General features: G+C 39.4%; 1 protein-coding gene across 1 annotated transcript in view; it reads left to right on the top strand.

Moving 5' to 3' along the window:
• The window catches only part of BEGAIN (brain enriched guanylate kinase associated), a 154,707-nt gene that overhangs the window by 72,447 nt on the left and 63,471 nt on the right, over nt 1-18,789 (top strand). Inside the window, exon 3 of the mRNA XM_041399078.1 lies at nt 10,451-10,540. Within this exon, the coding sequence (XP_041255012.1) occupies nt 10,451-10,540 (90 nt within the window). The remainder of the gene's footprint in view (nt 1-10,450; nt 10,541-18,789) is intronic.

Here is an 18,789-nt window from a genome sequence, read left to right as displayed (position 1 = left end):
AGTCAGAAAAGCAAGTTCTGAAATCTAATCTCTCTTGGTTTAATTAATTCCTTCTCCTAACCTACCAAACTGTAACATAAAAATAGCTCAGATTATACTCCAGGGCAGTTGTTTACATGCATATTTACCAATTCTCCGGTGAGCAGATTTCTGAAGCAGATCACTCACTGCTTAATTTCTCAGCAAAAAGAAAAGAGAAATCTATCCACAGTGAAAGAACCCATGCTCTTCAGGGGTAAAAGATAAGGGTTGTAATAGTCAAATCAGAAGCAAAGTCTGAAGAGATATAAAATACTCATCATGTCTATTGATTTTAAGCTGCCTGAAAGCATCTCCTGGGAATGTTTCTCTAGATATTATCTCTGTAATCATAGTATTCTCAATTGTAAATTCAACTGCGCTGTAGCAGAGCATTCGTATTGTAAACACATAAAAGCGTTGAACTGATAAATGCATTGCTAGCAGAGATCAAATGACAAATTCATTAGCTGCATCGGGTTCTGAAAGGCAGGACTGGTTTTTCCAATGACATTTCTTCCATTTCTGACTCCAGTCATTGGCAGTACTACTATGGTGCCTTGTTCTGCTCTCCCACAAGTACCATTACTGAAGGGAGTGGCATCTTGAAGGGCTGAGATCCATTGTTAGAAAAAAATCTGTTGACAATAGCCTTTTTGTGAAAAATCACATTAGGAAAAAGGACATTTAGGAACCTGGACATTTGGGGACAGTGATCTGCATTTACAGGCAACCATATACTCCATCTTCTAAGTTCTCTATCTGCTACTCTTATTGAAAGGCTGTTTCAGAATCATGTTCTGTCATTAGAAATCTTCAAAATTCCAGTAGAAATTGTAATTATGATCAATTTCTTCTTAAGCCTTCACATTTCTTTAGAGGAAATCATTTTTGCCCTTCTCTGTTACATTTATAATACCAGCTATATCCCCACTCCATTTTTCTTTTTTTAGACTGATCTAGACAAACTTTATTTTGTGTTTGTTTTCTAAGATGCCTCAGGTCTCAGAAAAACCCTTTTCTGCTCATGTCTTCCATACTGAATCTCTCTCTTGAAAAAGAGTGACTGAAATTCTGCATAATGTTCCCAAAAACATCACTGCCCTTTCCCCAGCATGCCAACATTCTTTCTCTTGCTGAAACACCTCACATCATAGTTTACTCAGCCTGCTTAGATATTTAGCCTAAAAGCCATTTTAGCACTGCATTCAGTGACTGAATGAAAGTTCCTGAACCACCAGATATAATTTAGGATACCTCTTTATGGTATGGTATGGTATGTTTGAGTCTTAAGTGTCAGCCTTTCTCTACTTACCATGTAAAATGTGTGTGATTTTAAAGGCATGTCTTATAATTCTTAAATTCTCTGGAGGCACTAAGCATGGATTGCTGGAACTCTGAAAGCACAGACGAGTTTTTGCACAAAAGACCTTCTATTCTCAGTAAAGATAATCCTACTCTATATTCAGTATGGTTTTATTCACACATTCACATCCCCCTACTTAAAATCATCACAGCAGATTTTGGAAAAGGTATGAAATATAAATACAAGCACAGTTGATGTATGCAGTAAATACATCCATATATTTAGAAAAGACCTCTTACACAGTGCATTCCTAGATGACAAAATGAGTCAGTGATTATCTAAAGCTCCCAAACTTAGAGGCTCCAAGGAAGACTGTTGAAAAATGGGGGAAAAGGAAAATTACACTGGCAATAGAGGATTTAGAAGGTAGCTTTTAATATATTACTAATTTATGCAGCTGATACCTTAAGCATCTTAATATTCCAAACTAGGAAACCAAAATATCTTTTTGAATTCAACTCCTTTAGATTGATGGAAAGTCACACATAGGCATAGAAATCTTCTCAAGCTGATACTTACTGACAGCTACCCCATAATGTTCTCCACGTTGGAACAAAGCTTTAAGTGCACTCAGAGAGGGCAGCTGCAGTGTTGTAAAGATTGCCTGAAGTGATGCCTTAAAAAAAGGGTGAAAAGAAACGGATCTGCTGCTGGGACACTGGAACAAAGCATTTCTGGTAGAGAAAAGGTAGAGAGGGTAAATTATTTGTGATGGCCTAATTACATTAGAAACAACTCTTATTCAGGTAGTCGAAGAACAGGACTCAATGTAAATGGAGGAAAGAACAGCCCTCAGGTCAATTTGATATTTGTTTTGCTGCATGCAGAAAACCATTCCTCATGAAAACTGTTTCCTGCCATTATGCAAAATCTCATCATAAAAATAAATACCTCAGAGAAGCTGTAGTGTGTTATCACTGACAGCATTGGAGAGCCACTGCTAGTACTGACCCTTCTGGAGACATATAAACCACACTAGCAGTAGACTTCCAATGGGAAATGTCCACAAACAACAGGTATATTTTGGCACCTATATAATGCATTTATGGCTATTGCTTCCCACTGGAAGTAACAAAAATCATTTAAGCAGTATACAAGCTATCAGCTGTCATTGAATTATATTGCAAGGATGATCTCTAACCTTAAAAGAGTGACTGTTTTTATTTTAAAGCAATGGTTTATAAGTTGTAGTTCAGTATAGCTGATGTTTTTCACAATATGCAGATGATCAGCTTCTCAAGGAGACTCAAAATGAAATATTATTAACAATTTATGATTATTTCCATGCAGACACTGCATGACTAATTCCTATCATATTTTTATGCAGTTGCAGGAGGGAGTGTTTCTGCACCTGTTTCTTTTTTTCTCCTGCAAATCTAATAATCAGTAACATTGTACTTAGCCAGTTATTAAATTTCAGATCCATTAGTATATTTCACGCATTTAAAGACTGACAAAATATGAAGCCATTTAGCCACATTATAATGCCACAGTGATACCAAGAAAAGTGGTCACCAAGCAGACAAAGCTTCACAATCTTGGATTTTGTTGCAATAACCCACTAGACTAGAGCCAATATTGGATATTCATATACAAACTAGAGTACCTCATTAATGCAATAAAGCAAAAGTTTGGAAAAATGTGAGCTGTTTCCACAGATACTTTTAAGAGTTTAAACTTGTTGTTAATTAGAAATTTAAAATTGGAAAACTGATTAGCTTATGTTATCACACAGAGAATAAGTCATCTTAGCATTTTGAGAAGAGAAAGTTCATTTATTCATTAGTCATAAATCCCTATATTTTGTTCATACACCTCTATTGAACTGACTGCCTTGGGTCTGAATGAAATATAATTTGTGTTTTGGCAAGACAAATATTTGAAGGCATCAACACAAAAAATTAAACATTGCAAATAGTTCCAATTCTACCACAACAGCTCTGTCAACCCGCCTAATAGAGTAATAATTATTCATTCACGTATTTATAGCCCAAGCATGGCAGTTCAAAGCCTTTAGGCACTATTTTCCTCATTTCCTGAAAATAGTAGATTTAAATTATGTACACACATATACATACACATATGTGTATGCATATTCATACACACTTACAAAAGGCCACCCACATTTTTGACAATTATAGGTAGAGGAATAGGTGGGTAAGGGAGATGTGATGACCCAGCAGCATTACTGATCACTGAGGCCACCCAAAATTTTCCACTGATAGATTTCTTAATGCTTTGCAAAGTTTTGACTGTATCAATGGGAATGTTGTAAGCCACATTCCTATGTTAAAATGCCTCAGCTATTTCAGAAAATATAACTAGGGAAAAAAAGGTAGGTTAACTCATAGCAAAAAAAAAAAAATTAGCCAATTGCTTTCTTCATTAAGAAGACCTCAACCAGCCTACTTTGCATCTGATAACTAAAATATTCCAAGGAGCTTTCCAGAGTGTCAGGAATTTTTGTTATAATTAGCATAGGCTTGCCAAGTTGGTGGAAAGGGGAATCTCAATCCATCCCAGTCCCAGCAGTCTGATGTCAGTGCCATGAACAGAGCCTGAAGGGGATCACATGTCAGTAGGAGATCACCTGAAAACCAGCACAAAAGAATTCCAGACCCTGCAGCCAATAGTTTGGCTTTAACATGGGGCCAGCTTAAATACCTCTGTGGGGAGTAAAGAAGACCCTATTTCATATTTTGCCATCCGCACAGATGGTGGGATTCAGCGTCCCTCAGCGAGATTGCTGACAGCCCCAAGCTGTGCAGTGGAGTTGGCACACCTGAGGGAAGGGATGCCATCCAGAGGGACACCATCCAGAGGGACGCCATCCAGAGGGACACGGACAGGCCTCAGGGCTGGGAGGTAGCCCCAAACCTCATGAAGTACAACATGGCCAAGAGCCAGGTCCTGCATGTGGGCAAGGGCAATCCCCACATAAATACAGGCTGGGCAGAGAACGGATTGAAAAGGATCTGAAGGACTTCCAGTCCCTAAAGGGAGCTTCCAGGAGAGCTGGAGAGGAATATTGGAGAAGGGCATGTAGTGATAGACAAGGAAAAATGGCTTTAAACTGGAAAATCATAATTTTAGATCAAATACTAGGAATACATTCTTTGCTGTGAAGGTGGTGAGGCTCAGGTTGTCCAAAGTTGTGGCCTCATCCCTGGAATTGCTCAAGGCCAGATAGGATGGGCTTTGAGCAACCTTGCCTAGTGGAAGGTGTCCCATGGCAGGGGAGTTGAAACTAGATGATCGTTAAGGTCCCTTTCAACAAAAAACATTCTGTAGTTCTATAATTTTTATAAACTTTCAAAGTTGTGCCCTTCAAAAGCATCAGTTTCTAAACTAGATCTTACATATGTTAAATCTCAGTCAAGTGTTCTTGATCCTAGAGTTTAGAGACTAAGACTTCTCCCTAACCCTTTATGGCAGGTGAAGGTTTTCTAGTGTCTGGCTTCCCAAGAGGGCACATGGAAGTGGTCTCTTATCAGGAGCAGCAGGTGATGATGCACAAAGACCCAATGGACATACAGGAGACATCTGATTTGGGGATTGAACTGATGTGCAAAGCTGGAGAAGAAGAGAAGCCATGGCAGGAGTTTTTAGTAGAGTGGAGCAAAAAAAAAAGACAAGAAATTCAATGAGTGAAAAAAGTGCAGGTTTTTTCCTGGTCAGAAAGTTACTGAGAGGTTTGGAAGGCAGCAGGCGTTTTTCAGAGAAACACCTTCTCCTAAAATGTGTAAAATTGAGCTGGCAGAGCAACATCTCTGTATTCCTATACTGTCATAAAACAGGTATTAAGTTCCCTGATTACAGGTGTCATCCCCTTCTCCCTTTTCTGCTTCATGGACATTCCCAGCCTCCTTATATTCCCACACACTCTGTTGGCATCTGTGTCTGCACTGCAGAGCTATTGCTCCTGTCCCTGCAAAATACCCCAGCTGGTGGGATGCATGCTTCCATTGGGCCCTGTTTGTTAGCCAGGGAGTTATATTGAAAATATTCATTAAGATGCATTGTTGCAGTCCCTGCAGCAGTTGTACACTATTTAATGCTGTGGTCATGGATAGTTCTGGTGACTCCAGAAATAGAACCACCACCCCCTCGCAGAAAATGAGTTGTTTGACATTTTTATTAGCTTCACCCCTTGTTCTGTGGAGATGACTGCCAGTTACCTACACTGGCATGACTGGTAGGAAAGTAGGTAGAAGGAAAAAAAAAAAAAAAGCACAGCTGACAGCATCTTGCAAGTCTGTGGTGCTAAATCAGCATCAGTGCCACGTGCCTTCTCCATGAGGACGGGATGTAGAGGTAGAGTCGTGACAGTATGTTCCAAGGTGTCCCTGTGGTTCTCCCAGCTTGCTCTGTCAATGTTTCATCTCAGGTTATTAGTATTTATAAAAGCATGCCCTTAAAATAGCTTCATGGTGTTAATAGAAGCAAAAATAGCAGTTCCTGCGCTTAAGTTGTTCGTAGCGGGGTAAAATAGGGCTAAATTGGGCAAGCAGAGAAATCATCATAGCACAACCCAGTTTAAGGGTGACTTTCAAATCCCCTTCATGTCTTAAAAATCACTGACTTTAAGCTAAAATTTAGACGAGGATACATTCCTTCCTGCTTTACAGAAAACCCTTCTCCCTTTAAGAGGTGTAAGATGTGGGGTGACTTTGCTTAAATCTACTCACTAAGTCGTCCACTCAGAAGTGGAGCAACCACAAGCTTCTGAAAACTCATTTCAGAAAAATTTTTCAGATTTGCATTTGAAATGTGTAAAATAGACATGTGGATTGTAAAACAGATCCTGTTGTGGGTTGACCCGAGGTGCCCACCAAAGCTGCCATGTCACTTCCCTTCTCAACTGGACAGGGAGGGGAGAGAAAATATTATGAAGGACTCTTGTGCTGAGAGATCACACACCAATAGCCATCAGGAGCCAAACAGACCCCTCTTGGGGAAATCAGCTTATCACCAATAAAATCAAAGTAGAATAATAAGAAAATAAAATCTAAGTCTTAAAACACCTTCCCACCACCCCTCCCTCCTTCAGTCTGATCTATCTCCTCCCCTCAAGTGTCACAAGGGGACGGGAATGGGGGCTGTGGTGAGTTCATCACTTATTGTCTCTGCCACTCCCTCCTCCTCAGCGGGAGGACTCTTCACACTCCCTTCTGCAGTGTGGAGTCCCTCCCCTGGGGGACAGAGAGGGCACAATTCTGTCACCATGGCCAGCTCCTGGGCTGCCTGTGCTCCAGCTCCTGGGGCACCTCCTGCCCCTCCTTCTGCTCTGACCTTGGCATCTGTGGAATGGCTTCTCTCACAGATTATCTCTTCAGCTGCAGTTTCAGAGAGAACTGAAAAACAATTTATTCACCATCTACAGAATATAGAGAGAGGGAGCATAAGAGGCATTGCATTTATTTTCCTTATCAAATTATTTCTTAAATAGGCACAGCAGTCTGTATGTGTCTATTCCAGGCACAGCAGATCAATGACCTTCTGGCACCAAAACTGATGAACCCTTAGCTGTTCTCTAGACAATGTTGATCATGCTTCACTGAGAAATCCATGTCTTTTTTTTTTTTTTAATTCTCTGTATGTCTGCAAGTAGACTCTGTGATTATTGCCAGATGAGCCACAGACAATATTTGAAGTAACTACTGCATGTTCTAAGACAAGACAAAGAAACACAGGCTATTACAACAGTGTGTCCAGATTCCAACCTCACTTAACACTGGAGTCGGTCTCAATCACATCAGTGAAGTATGAGTGAAGCTCTGGAGAAAGAGAGAAAAATTAGTTACTTTATCATGCCTTGGCATAATTAAAAGTAGTTATAAAAATTGATAATCTGAAAAACTCTATCATCAGGTTGTTTGAGACTGATATTTTTCCTGTAGTAAACTACTAATTGTCTGGAGTGACTATACAATATTTTTTTAAATAGGCTGGTTTCTTATTTGCAATACTTAAATATTTCTTACAACAGTTGTTTCAGAAAGGAAACAACACAGTAACAGAACTGGGAGCTTTTCCCATTGTGTTTCCTTTAAAATTTGCAGTTGCTTTAGACAAAAATGTTTGTCTGTTTTGCTGATTTCTTATTTGCCAGTGCTAAAACAATATCCCATGTAAACTGTAGAAGTTGCCAAATTAATTTTTGTGGTTTAATATCAGGCAAACAAATCTTTCCATTACTAATTATTTTTTGACCTTGCATATGAGAATAGGATTAGACTGACTACAACTGACACTGATTATGTGAGACAGGATGTTATTAAATCCCTTTGGGGAGCTTTTGAAAGATCCACCGCATTTAGAGAAGAGAGCTTTTCTCTGTCTTAGCTCATTTATGGAGCAATTACATGTGACTTACTACAAAAACGATGTCAAAAAAAACACTGAGCAAACAGCTAAAGTGGAATTTACACCACTCCCATCTCTGTCAAAACATCTCACAACCTCAAGCCTTAAAAAAAATTTTTGTCAAGGTTACCTATAGCAAAACCATTTGCTATATATCAGCAAAATATATGAAATATATTGGATTAAGACTACATGGAGGAGAATTTGTAATGGATATGAAGGCAGCAGAGATTTCTCATTGCTCAAATGGCTTCTTTGCACCAGGAGCCCAAATTTAATTAATTTTGCAGGCTTGAAAAGCCTAATGTTTTCATTTAAGCTATCTCAGGATTTGCAAGTTTTGTTTTTCATTAGAACATTCCTATAGAGGGTTTCTTAGTGAAGTGCAGAGAAATATGCAAAATGTACTGACTTGAAAAACCTCTGCTCATTCTGGAAAAACCTGTGGCCAAATTTTCTGCTTTGTTTGATTGGGGTTTTTTGGTTTTTTTCAATATTAATATTGCTCAGGTGATTTTTAGGAGTAGTTTACAATTTTGTACCTAAAAGTATGTGAATACAAAATGGAGAGCTAGGTAAAGACCTTTTCCATAACTGTGTTTCTAGAATTGACTGCTTTCCTAATATCCATAGCTGAGAATGAAAATGCACAGTAAAGTGCTACAGAACTGTGCGTACTAAATATCTACACACTTATTGATTATGACATTTACAGTTTGAAAATATTAAAAAAGCTGTTAAAAATGTATAATCCAAAGTAATACTGACAGTTCACTGCAGAACCAACAGTACAGAGGTGTTATATTGCAAAGATTTATTCTCACCCCCAGTTTGATTTCAAAGTTGATATTGCTGTAAATTATTGTGATGACAACACTTAATAATTGGGCCCTCACATTTTGTTTGTCTTCCTTGTGTGTCTTCCCATACTAAATCCAAGACAAGTATGGAAGAAGTTAAAAGATACTTAAATGTTTTTTCCTTAGGTACAACTCAGTGGCGTGACTAAAGTAACATGCTGGCACTCACTCACACTTTTCCTCAGGGTGTCTCAAAGACCTCCAGCTTGCTGCCAGTGGTCCTTGACATGAAGTCAAACCTAGGGCAGACTTAGAGCAGTGGCAAGAGCCTCAGCAGGATTACCCTGTCCCACAAACACTAAGATTCTCTGCTGCTCTCTGTAGCACTCCTGAAATATGTCTTGTATGTAAAGGTGTGTTTATCTTTACACATGTTGCCGAGAAGGTCCCTACTTTGCAGTAACCACTGGTAATTGATGGTGAGTACTGGAGGGTAGGATTTTTTGCACATGTAGTGATCACTGACCACAGGGAAAGTTTAGGTAAAGATTCTGGTCCATAAATATAGATATGTGTTGTATTCCATTTTATTTAAATGGTATGCTCTGTCTCACCCCTTCGAAATGTATGGTACATTCTAAGCCTGTGGTCCTGCCCTGAACCATCCTGTACCTGTAATCCCATTGGCCCAAGTCTGATTCTGCGCCCACTTCAATTCCCCTCTTAAGCTGTGCTAGGGGATCAGTCTGGCTCTTAGCCCTTCCTCTCTCTCAGCCTCTTCCCCCCTCTTGCCCCTTCCCTCCCCGAGGCTCCCCCTCCCTCCCCCTTCCCCCCTTTTCCCTCAGTAACTATGCTGTACCCGGGGTTGGGACCCCAAATAAACCTTCATCTGATCAGAAGCCGTGTGGAGTCTCCTTGCCTGCCTGCTGCTGCCAGCCAGCTCACAGCCTAGGGGGCCCTCCAGGGACATCCCCGGGGTGCCCCCCCCTCTAAATGCACTGCAACAGATATGCTTGCATCAGGAAAATCTGATTTTTACTGAGTTTGTTCTTCCAGGAATGTTAAGTTGTATTTCTGATATTGCAAATGAATAAAGCAGTACTGTATGAGGTGTTCTGCATGGCCAAATATTGTAGTCCTTACTCAGAATTTACTCAGGAAAAACCACCTTTGACTTCAGTGAGGATTTGCTTGACTAAGGACTGCACAGACTGTTGTGAATCTTACCAGCATCGCTTGATGCTAATGTTGGGCAACAGTTCTCATTGCTAATTTGCCTGCCTCGTCCTTCTCCTGGGCTCAGGATCTGCTTTTGCTGTGTGGTATTCATAGCTTCTATTGCTAGTTCAGATTCTTTGTGCTTTTCTTTCCCAGCAAACATTTTGCAGCTATTGTTCTGCTGCTGGTAGATGAGCACAGAACCTGGTATACAGGACTTGAACCTCAGCCCAGATTCAATTAACACTGTTAAACATGTTCTCACTATGGTGCTCAGAAGAAATTTTGATGACCCTCTTTCAATGAAGCATAAATTTGTTTAAGCTGATGCTTTTAGAATGCAAAAATATAAGGGCTTGATTCACAAATCTTAAGACCAAATGCTTCTGCAGTAAAATAGATGGAGTAGCACCCATTTAGAGCCATCAAAAGGTCAATTGTAAATGCTTATTGCGCCCTACAAAATTCAGCCAAGAAAGTTACTAAATGTGTGTGCTGTAGCATCGCTCTGTTTTGTAATTTTAATACTGCTTTAAAGTAAGATATCCTGAACAATAATTGCAATAATAATTAGTACCAAATTATGCCATAGCCTTCTGATACGAAGAAAACTAGCTAGGTTATCACTCGTATGTCTTATGAGCCATACCTAGCCATGGTTTATCCTCTATTCATGCTACAGGGTACGAAATTCCTGGGTGCCAACCTGCCTATGGCAACCTAGAATTCTCCAGGGCAGGCTCGCAAAATCTTCACCTACTCTCTGGGACAGGTAACTAATAAGTGATGTTTTGTGAAGTTATGCTTTCTTTCTAACTTTCTGATGTCCGTAAAAATGTTTCATTTCTTCATGTTAGTCCGTGGTCTCTCATTGTTCAGTTCCACTGTGTTTTCTGGACTAGGGGAGTAGCAGCAGACCTGTTTGTTCGAGTGCTCTAGATGCTTACCTCAGCCAAGCCTGGAATAATTGTTACTAACATGCATAAAACCTGAAAGTTGTTTAAGAGGCTGCAAATTCCACAGCTGCCTACTACCAGTTAATCTTTTTTTTCTGATGGAGTAGTTTGACAATGCAGGTGCATTACATTTCACTGTTGGTGCCACAGTTATCTGGGCAGTTCACCCACCTTTCTTAATTGCTGGTATGTATACATACTTTCTTTCCTTTATCATGTTTACATTAATCTTGAGTCTCCTGAGCTAATGATATTTCAATGCTATAGGTACAGAACACTGAAAGGCTGGGGGACTTATGACTGATTCTGGTTTACATTTCTATGCATCATGTAGTATAAGTTTAAGTAATGACTCAGTTTTCCATATTTTGCTTAAATTCTCTTCTACTTTTCTCCTGAATTCACTGTCTGTTCTTTTTTCTTTGCTTTATTTCAAGTGGCAGATATGTAGAAGAAATGTCATTCACTAATCCTATACCTTTCAATGACTTACGAAATATTGTAATATATTTCAAAGTTTAAAAGTTATTAGGTTGAAAGAATAAAGACAAACTAAGCTTCAGATTGGTTCCCGCAGTCTATTGATTTTCTCTGAATACAAGATAATAATGTGTGAGGAAATTTCATCTTAAGAGAGCTGATAGTGTAAGCAAGGCATAAGTGAGATTCTTTTTGATTTTTTTTCACATGGTCTACACTCTGTGGAGCCAAAGAAAAACCCAGCAATCTTGGAAAAGTGGTTTGAATTCTTGCTTTTCATTCCCCTGGGATTCTGCAGGTACACTCTACTCTTACCTGGGTTTGGAAGACTTTGATGCAAAAATAGCTTTGCTCTTGCTAAAATCAAGAGATGACCATGAAGTGAAACATAATCCAGTTTTACAAAATGTTCAACCCTAATTCCAGCTTGGTTGAATATTTGGAAGTCCTTTAAAATCAGAAGAAATTCACAGATCCACTGTGTAATCACTAAGTTTGATCTCACGTTCTGTTTTAAAATGGATGTCCACATGGAATTTCTGAGTCTTGAGATGATACTTAGTCATCTTTCTGTAAGGTTCAGTAAAAATACTTTTTTTTTCCTACCACCATTGTCTACTTTTAGTTGTTACCTATGAAACAAAAAAGCTTACTCTTGTAAAGGACAATATCATAGTTTATCTCCAACTGTACTACAACTTAAAATGCACAAAGATTTTAGCTCAACCCATTTACCCATTTCATAAAAATATTAAAAGTAAATAGTCATTGAAAGACAATTTTCATTTTCCTATGTGCTTTTTGAAAAGCTCACAAGGACTACACTTTTAGAGAAATTTTTGTATTTCCTGAAAGCTGGCTTGTTTCTTTCCTGTGAGTAACTCAGGTTTAATCTCACTGTTTCAACATATCTAGGCTGTAAAACAATATCTGGAAACTTGCTTTCTAGTTATATTGAAAAATACCACCTTGCTGAAGGAATTAATAAAAGACCCAAATGTTTGTTTGGTAAAATGAAAAATAGTGAGTATGACAAGTGTCAGCATTTACAAAATGAGGATAGGTTCTACTTTATCCAGCCTGATGCACCTTAACCTTTAAAAACTAATGAGAAAGCAGTAACAGTATCAACAAGAGATTTCTAGTAAAAACCTAAGTTTTGATTAACCCAGAATGCTGAAGTTGTTCAGTTATAACGTGTCAGAAGGAAAAAAAAAAAAACCCAAAACCAAAAACAAAGATGGCCTGTGTTTATGTAATCCACATCTCAAGGCACAAGAGGAATTTTTGGGAAAGTCTGGAGTAGTGAATCTGCTTCCTTACCAGTGTCAAGGTGCAGGGCTGGTTACAAGAGTTTGGAGGAATGCAGTCCTGTTCCCTCTCCTTTCCCATACAGCCACAAAAAAAAAAAAAAAAAAAAAAAAAAAAAGGTGACAAAGAGTTTTACACTGAAAAGCGGAGCAGGATAAAATACTGAGGTAACAAATTATGACATTCAGCTGGGAGGAAAGTTGTGTGAAATGATGGCACAACATGCTGAGCCATGGGGAACTTGCTAGAGGTGAACTCATTTATGCTCTTGCAGAGTAGAAAACTTCTCAGTTAACAAGTCCCAAAATAGTGTGCTGCAGTGTATAAAACAAGGTAGGGCTTGAAATAATTAGCCACAGATGACAGATGGCAACTCCTTTCTCTTTTTTTCTTTCTTTTCTTTTGCTGTAATATCAAGTTGATCAAAGAGCTGAGGATCATTTGTTATGGTAGGAAAACTAAAAATATCTTGAAATATTCAGACAAAACAAGTTCATTCAGGTACGAGCCAGTAGCTCTCATTGTTCCTGTTCAACACCTTGTACATGAGTTTATGTGTAGTAATAGTTTCCCTCAGGATCTGAATTACATATGCACAGCTGAGAATTTGGATGTGTCCTGGCTTAGGAGCATTATTTAATAAATTTATTAAATCAAATTGTTAATTTATATAATGTAATAGTTTGCTTGTGTTAACAAACCAATGATCTTTTGTACTGCCAGAAAACCCTCCAGAAAAGTGCCCAGAGCTCACCTCTCTGGCAGGTCACTTGAGCAATGCCATAGAGGGGCTCTGCGAGGGGAACCAGATGCCAGGGAGCAGAGGCTGCAGTAGAACTGACTGCACCCATGGCCTCTGGAGGTGTCCGAAGGGGCAGTGCTGCATCTCACTCCAGGCAGGAGCAGCATTTCCTCCTGGGCTCTTAGGAGTAACATCTGGCAAGCATGGGCGCTGTTTTAAAGGCAATCACCTATGGATTCAAGTTAGAGACACAACAAGAGCTTCTGTCTTGCATGACTTCTGTCACAAAAGAGGATCAGAACACAACTGTAACAGATGTAGTTAAAAGGAGAATTCAGTAATTTGCTCAAATAATGTAATATACACTGCTCATAAAGGAAAAAAGCCATAGAATCTCCAGTCCCAGTAGTAATTCTGTCTGACTGGTTCACGAGCCAGAAGAGCATGTTTGATTTTTTTCAGCTGCTTAGCATAACCTTTCTGATGGAAGTGTTAAGCCAACACACCTAAATTAGTCCCTTGAGCAAGACAAAGATGAATTTCAAATCAGAGGAAAGAGAGAAAAGGATTGGGAAAGGAAGGAAATGAGAACAGAGATTATAACCTCTGTCTGTTAACCTATGTCTGGATGTTTTATACCAAATAAAATAGGTACAAAATTCTATCCCTACTTCTAAAGCACATTTCTCCAGTATTCCCCTACCACACTTACAACCTCAGTCCTTTAATAGAAAGAATAAGATCAATTTCAGATTGCTTCTGGCCAGTGGGCTTCACCCATTCTCATTACATTCCTATTACACATAAACTGCACAATTCAGGAGGAGCCACACTTCTGTTCCAGCACAGCTTGATCCAGATGAATCGGGGAAATAAACAGACAAAAACAAAAGTGAGAAAGGTTTAATAACACAATTAAAATATAACTTTATAAGCTTGTGAGCCGATGTGGCAGGCTGCTCTCAGTAATTTCCAGAGGGAGTGCTTATCCGTGACTACAAACCAAAGCAATCTAGAAGCTGGCCACTCAGAGCTGTAAGGAGAGCTACTGCAACTGAAGGCAGCCTGCTTAATCACCAGGAGAGCTCTCTTTAGCTTTCTAATCACAAATTGAAGTCTACCTCTAATTTTGCTTCCTCAATTTTTCAATACCTTACTATTTTTTTCCCCTTTCTTATCACCTCTCGGTAGTCTGGATTCCCTAGTGAGATGCAATGCAGACAGGTAGGATTCTGACAGACATTAAAAAGCAGACAACAACTGCTCAACAACTTCAAATAACTTTCTGTTTGAGGCAAAGCCCCCCCACTCAGTGGCCTGTGTTACATCATATTTGTTGCAGTCAGCCTTTGCTGCTGGTTTTCTTACCCTTTCGAACCCTGCAACTTTAGACTGCAACTCATGATTTCTGCTACCCAAACATTTTATGCAAACTTATCAGCCTCTGGGAAGCCAGGAAATAGCAGCTCTTACAGGGGTGAACCTTCTTCCAGACTCATGGGAACAGCAGAGTCTGGACAGAAAGCAGTGAAGATCCCTTAATCCCTAGGAAGGGTCAGGGTCATTCTGATTCTGCTCTCTTGCACAAATGCTGTCTGAAGTTTGTCACACCAGAAGTTTCCTGCCTTCTCTCCCAGTTTAACCATCTGATTCATTTCAGATGTGCTCCAAGAACTAGGCAACATTTGAACAATGCAGAAAATATAAAGCAGGGCATGAACATGAATGGAGTCCTTCATTATGGTAGGAAAATAAACATGTCCTTCCTGCCTCTAGAGAATGAGCCAGAAAGCATGTATTCCTTCTAGAATCTCATGCTGGTTTTCTTCTCTTGGATCCATATTTTCCAGCTCTCCAAGCTTTCATTTTCTAGCAATACAGAAAAACAAATCGAACAGACACAGTCCTTATTCAAACTTTTGTAGGATCACTTACTGAGCCTAAAGGTTTGCATTTAAGCCACTGCTACTAAGAGTTTACCTGCCAGAGCTGAAAACAATTAGTTTCCACTTCAAAGAGAGCCTAACAGAGGCACTAGGAGCCAACTTGGAAGAAAGCAAAGATCATAGTAACAACTTCTGCTGCTTCCATTCTTTCCCTCTACTTTAGTCACCTTTGAATTTGGGCACAAGGCTCCTGCTGTTTTGCTGTGCACTGCATTCATTTCTCACATAGTCAGGTATTCAACCTCAGAAGTGTCTCATAGGCAAAAATGGTCATCTCATTCATAGAAGACAGAAACATATTTGGAAGATTCCAGTTCCAAACCAAGTTAGCACAAGTATTAAATCAGTCCTCAGAGAGCTGGCTCAGCCCTACAGTCTCTGCTCAGCCCTTGCACCAAGCAGTGGCAGTGCACATCCTGGCTTGTAAGTCCACATTCTTCCTTCTCCATGAGCTGCTCTGTACCCTTGCTTAGTGCCCTGCACATTAACACACTCCTGGTCACAGGTCTGGATTCTCATAGCTCATTTTCATTTGCCCTTGGTATTTTTCAGTACACTGGGGGAATGAAAATGTCCGCTGAAGAAACTTCATTTAAAATAATCAAGACACCTTTAGTGTCTATTTCCAAAAGCTGTAATTTTATTTGTGGTATTTCTATTCAATCCATTCAGAGCCTTAGGTTATGGATAGCACCTTTAAATAAAGGAAAACTTGTATGTCTTTATTATGAGTACATTTTAAAAATCTTGTCACGTTTCACTGACAATAATGGCATTCACTTAAGACAACTCAGTGCTGACAGATGGTCCTCTAAGGGTTTTTTGCATGTCAACATGTAACTGAATTTTTGTATCTTAATCACCTCATATTACAGTTAATACTGAATGCTCTTGTTGGATAGATGTGTCTGTGGGCTTCTGATATTTGTTACAGAAGTCACCCTTCTGCAGTGAAAGACTGTCAGGTCATTATTCAGTGCAGTTTTATTTTAAAGAGGGGTTACTCTTTTCTACCTCTTATGAATAAGGCCAGTACAATTTAGACACATTTACCATATGATATATCTTATCTGGTTTGTATTTTTAATTTTGTGAATTATGAAAGAGGGACTCCTGTCCAAAGTAAAGAAAAGCTACCTTCCAATATCCAGTGATGTATCTGTTTTAAAGCAGCTGTATGAACTCTACAAGTGCCACAAATAGGTTTCATGCTAAGAATCTATCCCACAGCACTTGGCACTTCAACTGCTAAACATCTCTTCCTTTCCCCACCTCCCTTCCAAATGACACTCTAATTTTTCTGATAAAGGGTCCCTCTTCTCCGGTTTAAATTCTGTCAGAATGCCTGGAACCTAAGAAAAGGACTCTGTTACTTGTTTTGTGTGTCCATCAGTCATTTGGAAACTATCTGAGCTCCAGATTTGGATCACCCACACATTTGTTCTGAAACATATGTACAGGCCTTCCTTCTCATAATCCAAACCCAGCTTCAGGTTGTTTATTTTGAAAGCAAGTACTGCAAAGAAAATTCAAATGGTTTAATACTTGCAAAAAAAAAAAAAAAAACTCCTTCAAAAGCTATCTTTCTAAATATGTTTGTATATTTGTATATATATCTACAGGAAAGAGAGATCTGCATGCAATTTGACAGGCAAACTGTTCATACTCCAAAGTTTCAAATATAAGTAATTTCTTTGAAAGTAATGGAGAAATTTAGTGGATGTGCTGCAATGAAAAAATCCTGACAGACCTTGGTAAAAATTAAAAAAAAAAAAAATGATAAGCTGAACAAAGTCTGTGTGAGCCTGAATTTACAGGAAAATGCCTATTGCAGAACTTGGATACACATTTGCATAAGCAAATTTCTTTAAGTATAAATGAAACTCCTGAATAAAGAGCACAAGAAAAGTGGGATTTGCGAGCTTGACTCTGAGTCTGAGCTGCAGCATGTAATCTTTTTCCCCAATAAAATTTATAATTTCAAGTCTGTAGTTGGATTCTCAGACTCCGGATCTTGACTTTGTAATTTGATCCCATCCCCCTCCTAATCAGACAGAGAAAGAGCAAGGTTAGACACAAAAACTGCAGACAAGAAAGATAGTTTTGGCATTAACCTTTTGAAACGGTGACCCTGAGCATGTAACACATAATCAAAACTTGATTAACATAGAAATCCAATTACTGCTTCATTAAAAATCTTTTATTAATCTAGAAAACACTTGTAAAATGCATTTACCTCATTTCCCAACAACTACAGCTTGAAAAAATGTTATTGAGGGGTCAGATTCAATGTCAAAACTGTCATCTCAAAGCTATTCCTCCTGAGCTGGGGTTTGGGTGCCTTTCTTGCAGAAGGTCTACTTTGGGCAACATGCAGACCCATTCCAGAGTCATGTCCAGCAAAGACCTGCTGGAATGAAAAGTCCTGGGTAATCGAGACTACCAGACATGGATCATCAAGAGCTGCTGGAGACAAAATTCTTGGGAAATTTCAAAATCAAGCTGTCAATGCAGTCCAGCTCCATTGAATAGTAATGCAGTAGCACTGAGGACCTGCTGGCATCTCTGCCAGCTGTGAACATCCCCAGAGATCTCTGTTCCCACCTTGCTGCTCCCAGGGGTGTGAGGTACAGGTCACAAAGGTGTCTCCCAGAGCCTTGCCTCTTGCCTGGCTGATGACATTCATCTCTGTGATGATCAGCTGCATCCAAAAATCAGAAAAAAAACAGGCGTGTGGATGGCTGCTTTCCTTGAGCCAAAGAGCCCATCTCTTTGCAGAGATCCACAGCAGACTCACAGTGTTGGGAAAATGCTTCCAGGAAAGCAAGGTCACAAAGCTGCTTCAGGCCTTTGGCTGCCTGTCATCAGTCGCCCAACCTGGCATGGCATGACTGGGTGTACAGGTCCTCCCTTGGCCTTTCCCAGAGACCCTCTCCTGATCTTTATCTCTTTCACAGAAAACACCTTGTAGAGTTAACTGTTATTGACCTTTCCCTAGACAAAACCCCACAGGGTAAAAGAAGAAAACATCATTTTTAAATTCTGTTCAGAATACATTTTTTAAATTATCTCCAGTTCTCCCAAACTCCTGATCCTATGAAGTGTTTTGGTTTTTTTTAGAATGTGACACATCACAGACATGAAGCAGATCTGATAAACAATTTAGAAGCATTTAGTGGTTCATTTTTGTGGGCCCCCACGCTGTCTAAGCAAACAAGAAAGGAAATACTCTTACCTCATGTCATACACACAGGACTGAGTCAGGAAGAGGGGGAGTTATCTGATGAGATGTGATTGTCTGCGTCTGAGACACTTTACTAGATTCCCTTTGTAAGTAACGGAAATGGATACTTCCAGATTTGCGTCAACTCTAAAAGCAGGCTTCTGAAATAGGTCAGATTTTAATTTCATCCTGGTGGTGCCTACTCTGACTAAGAACAGGAGCCAGAGCTGACCAGCAGTAGGCAAGCTCAGTCTTGCCTTGACTCTCTTGAGTGGTATAACCTTTGTAAAAGCCATGTGCAAAACAGAGATCCAAAACCCAGACCAGGTTACTTCTTACACATTCTTTCTTCCAAGACAGGTT

The sequence above is a fragment of the Onychostruthus taczanowskii genome, unplaced genomic scaffold (genome assembly GCF_017590055.1).
Source record: "Onychostruthus taczanowskii isolate IOZ18803 unplaced genomic scaffold, ASM1759005v1 scaffold1, whole genome shotgun sequence".
Lineage (NCBI taxonomy): Eukaryota > Metazoa > Chordata > Aves > Passeriformes > Passeridae > Onychostruthus > Onychostruthus taczanowskii.
This window is presented reverse-complemented; position numbering and strand designations above follow the sequence as displayed.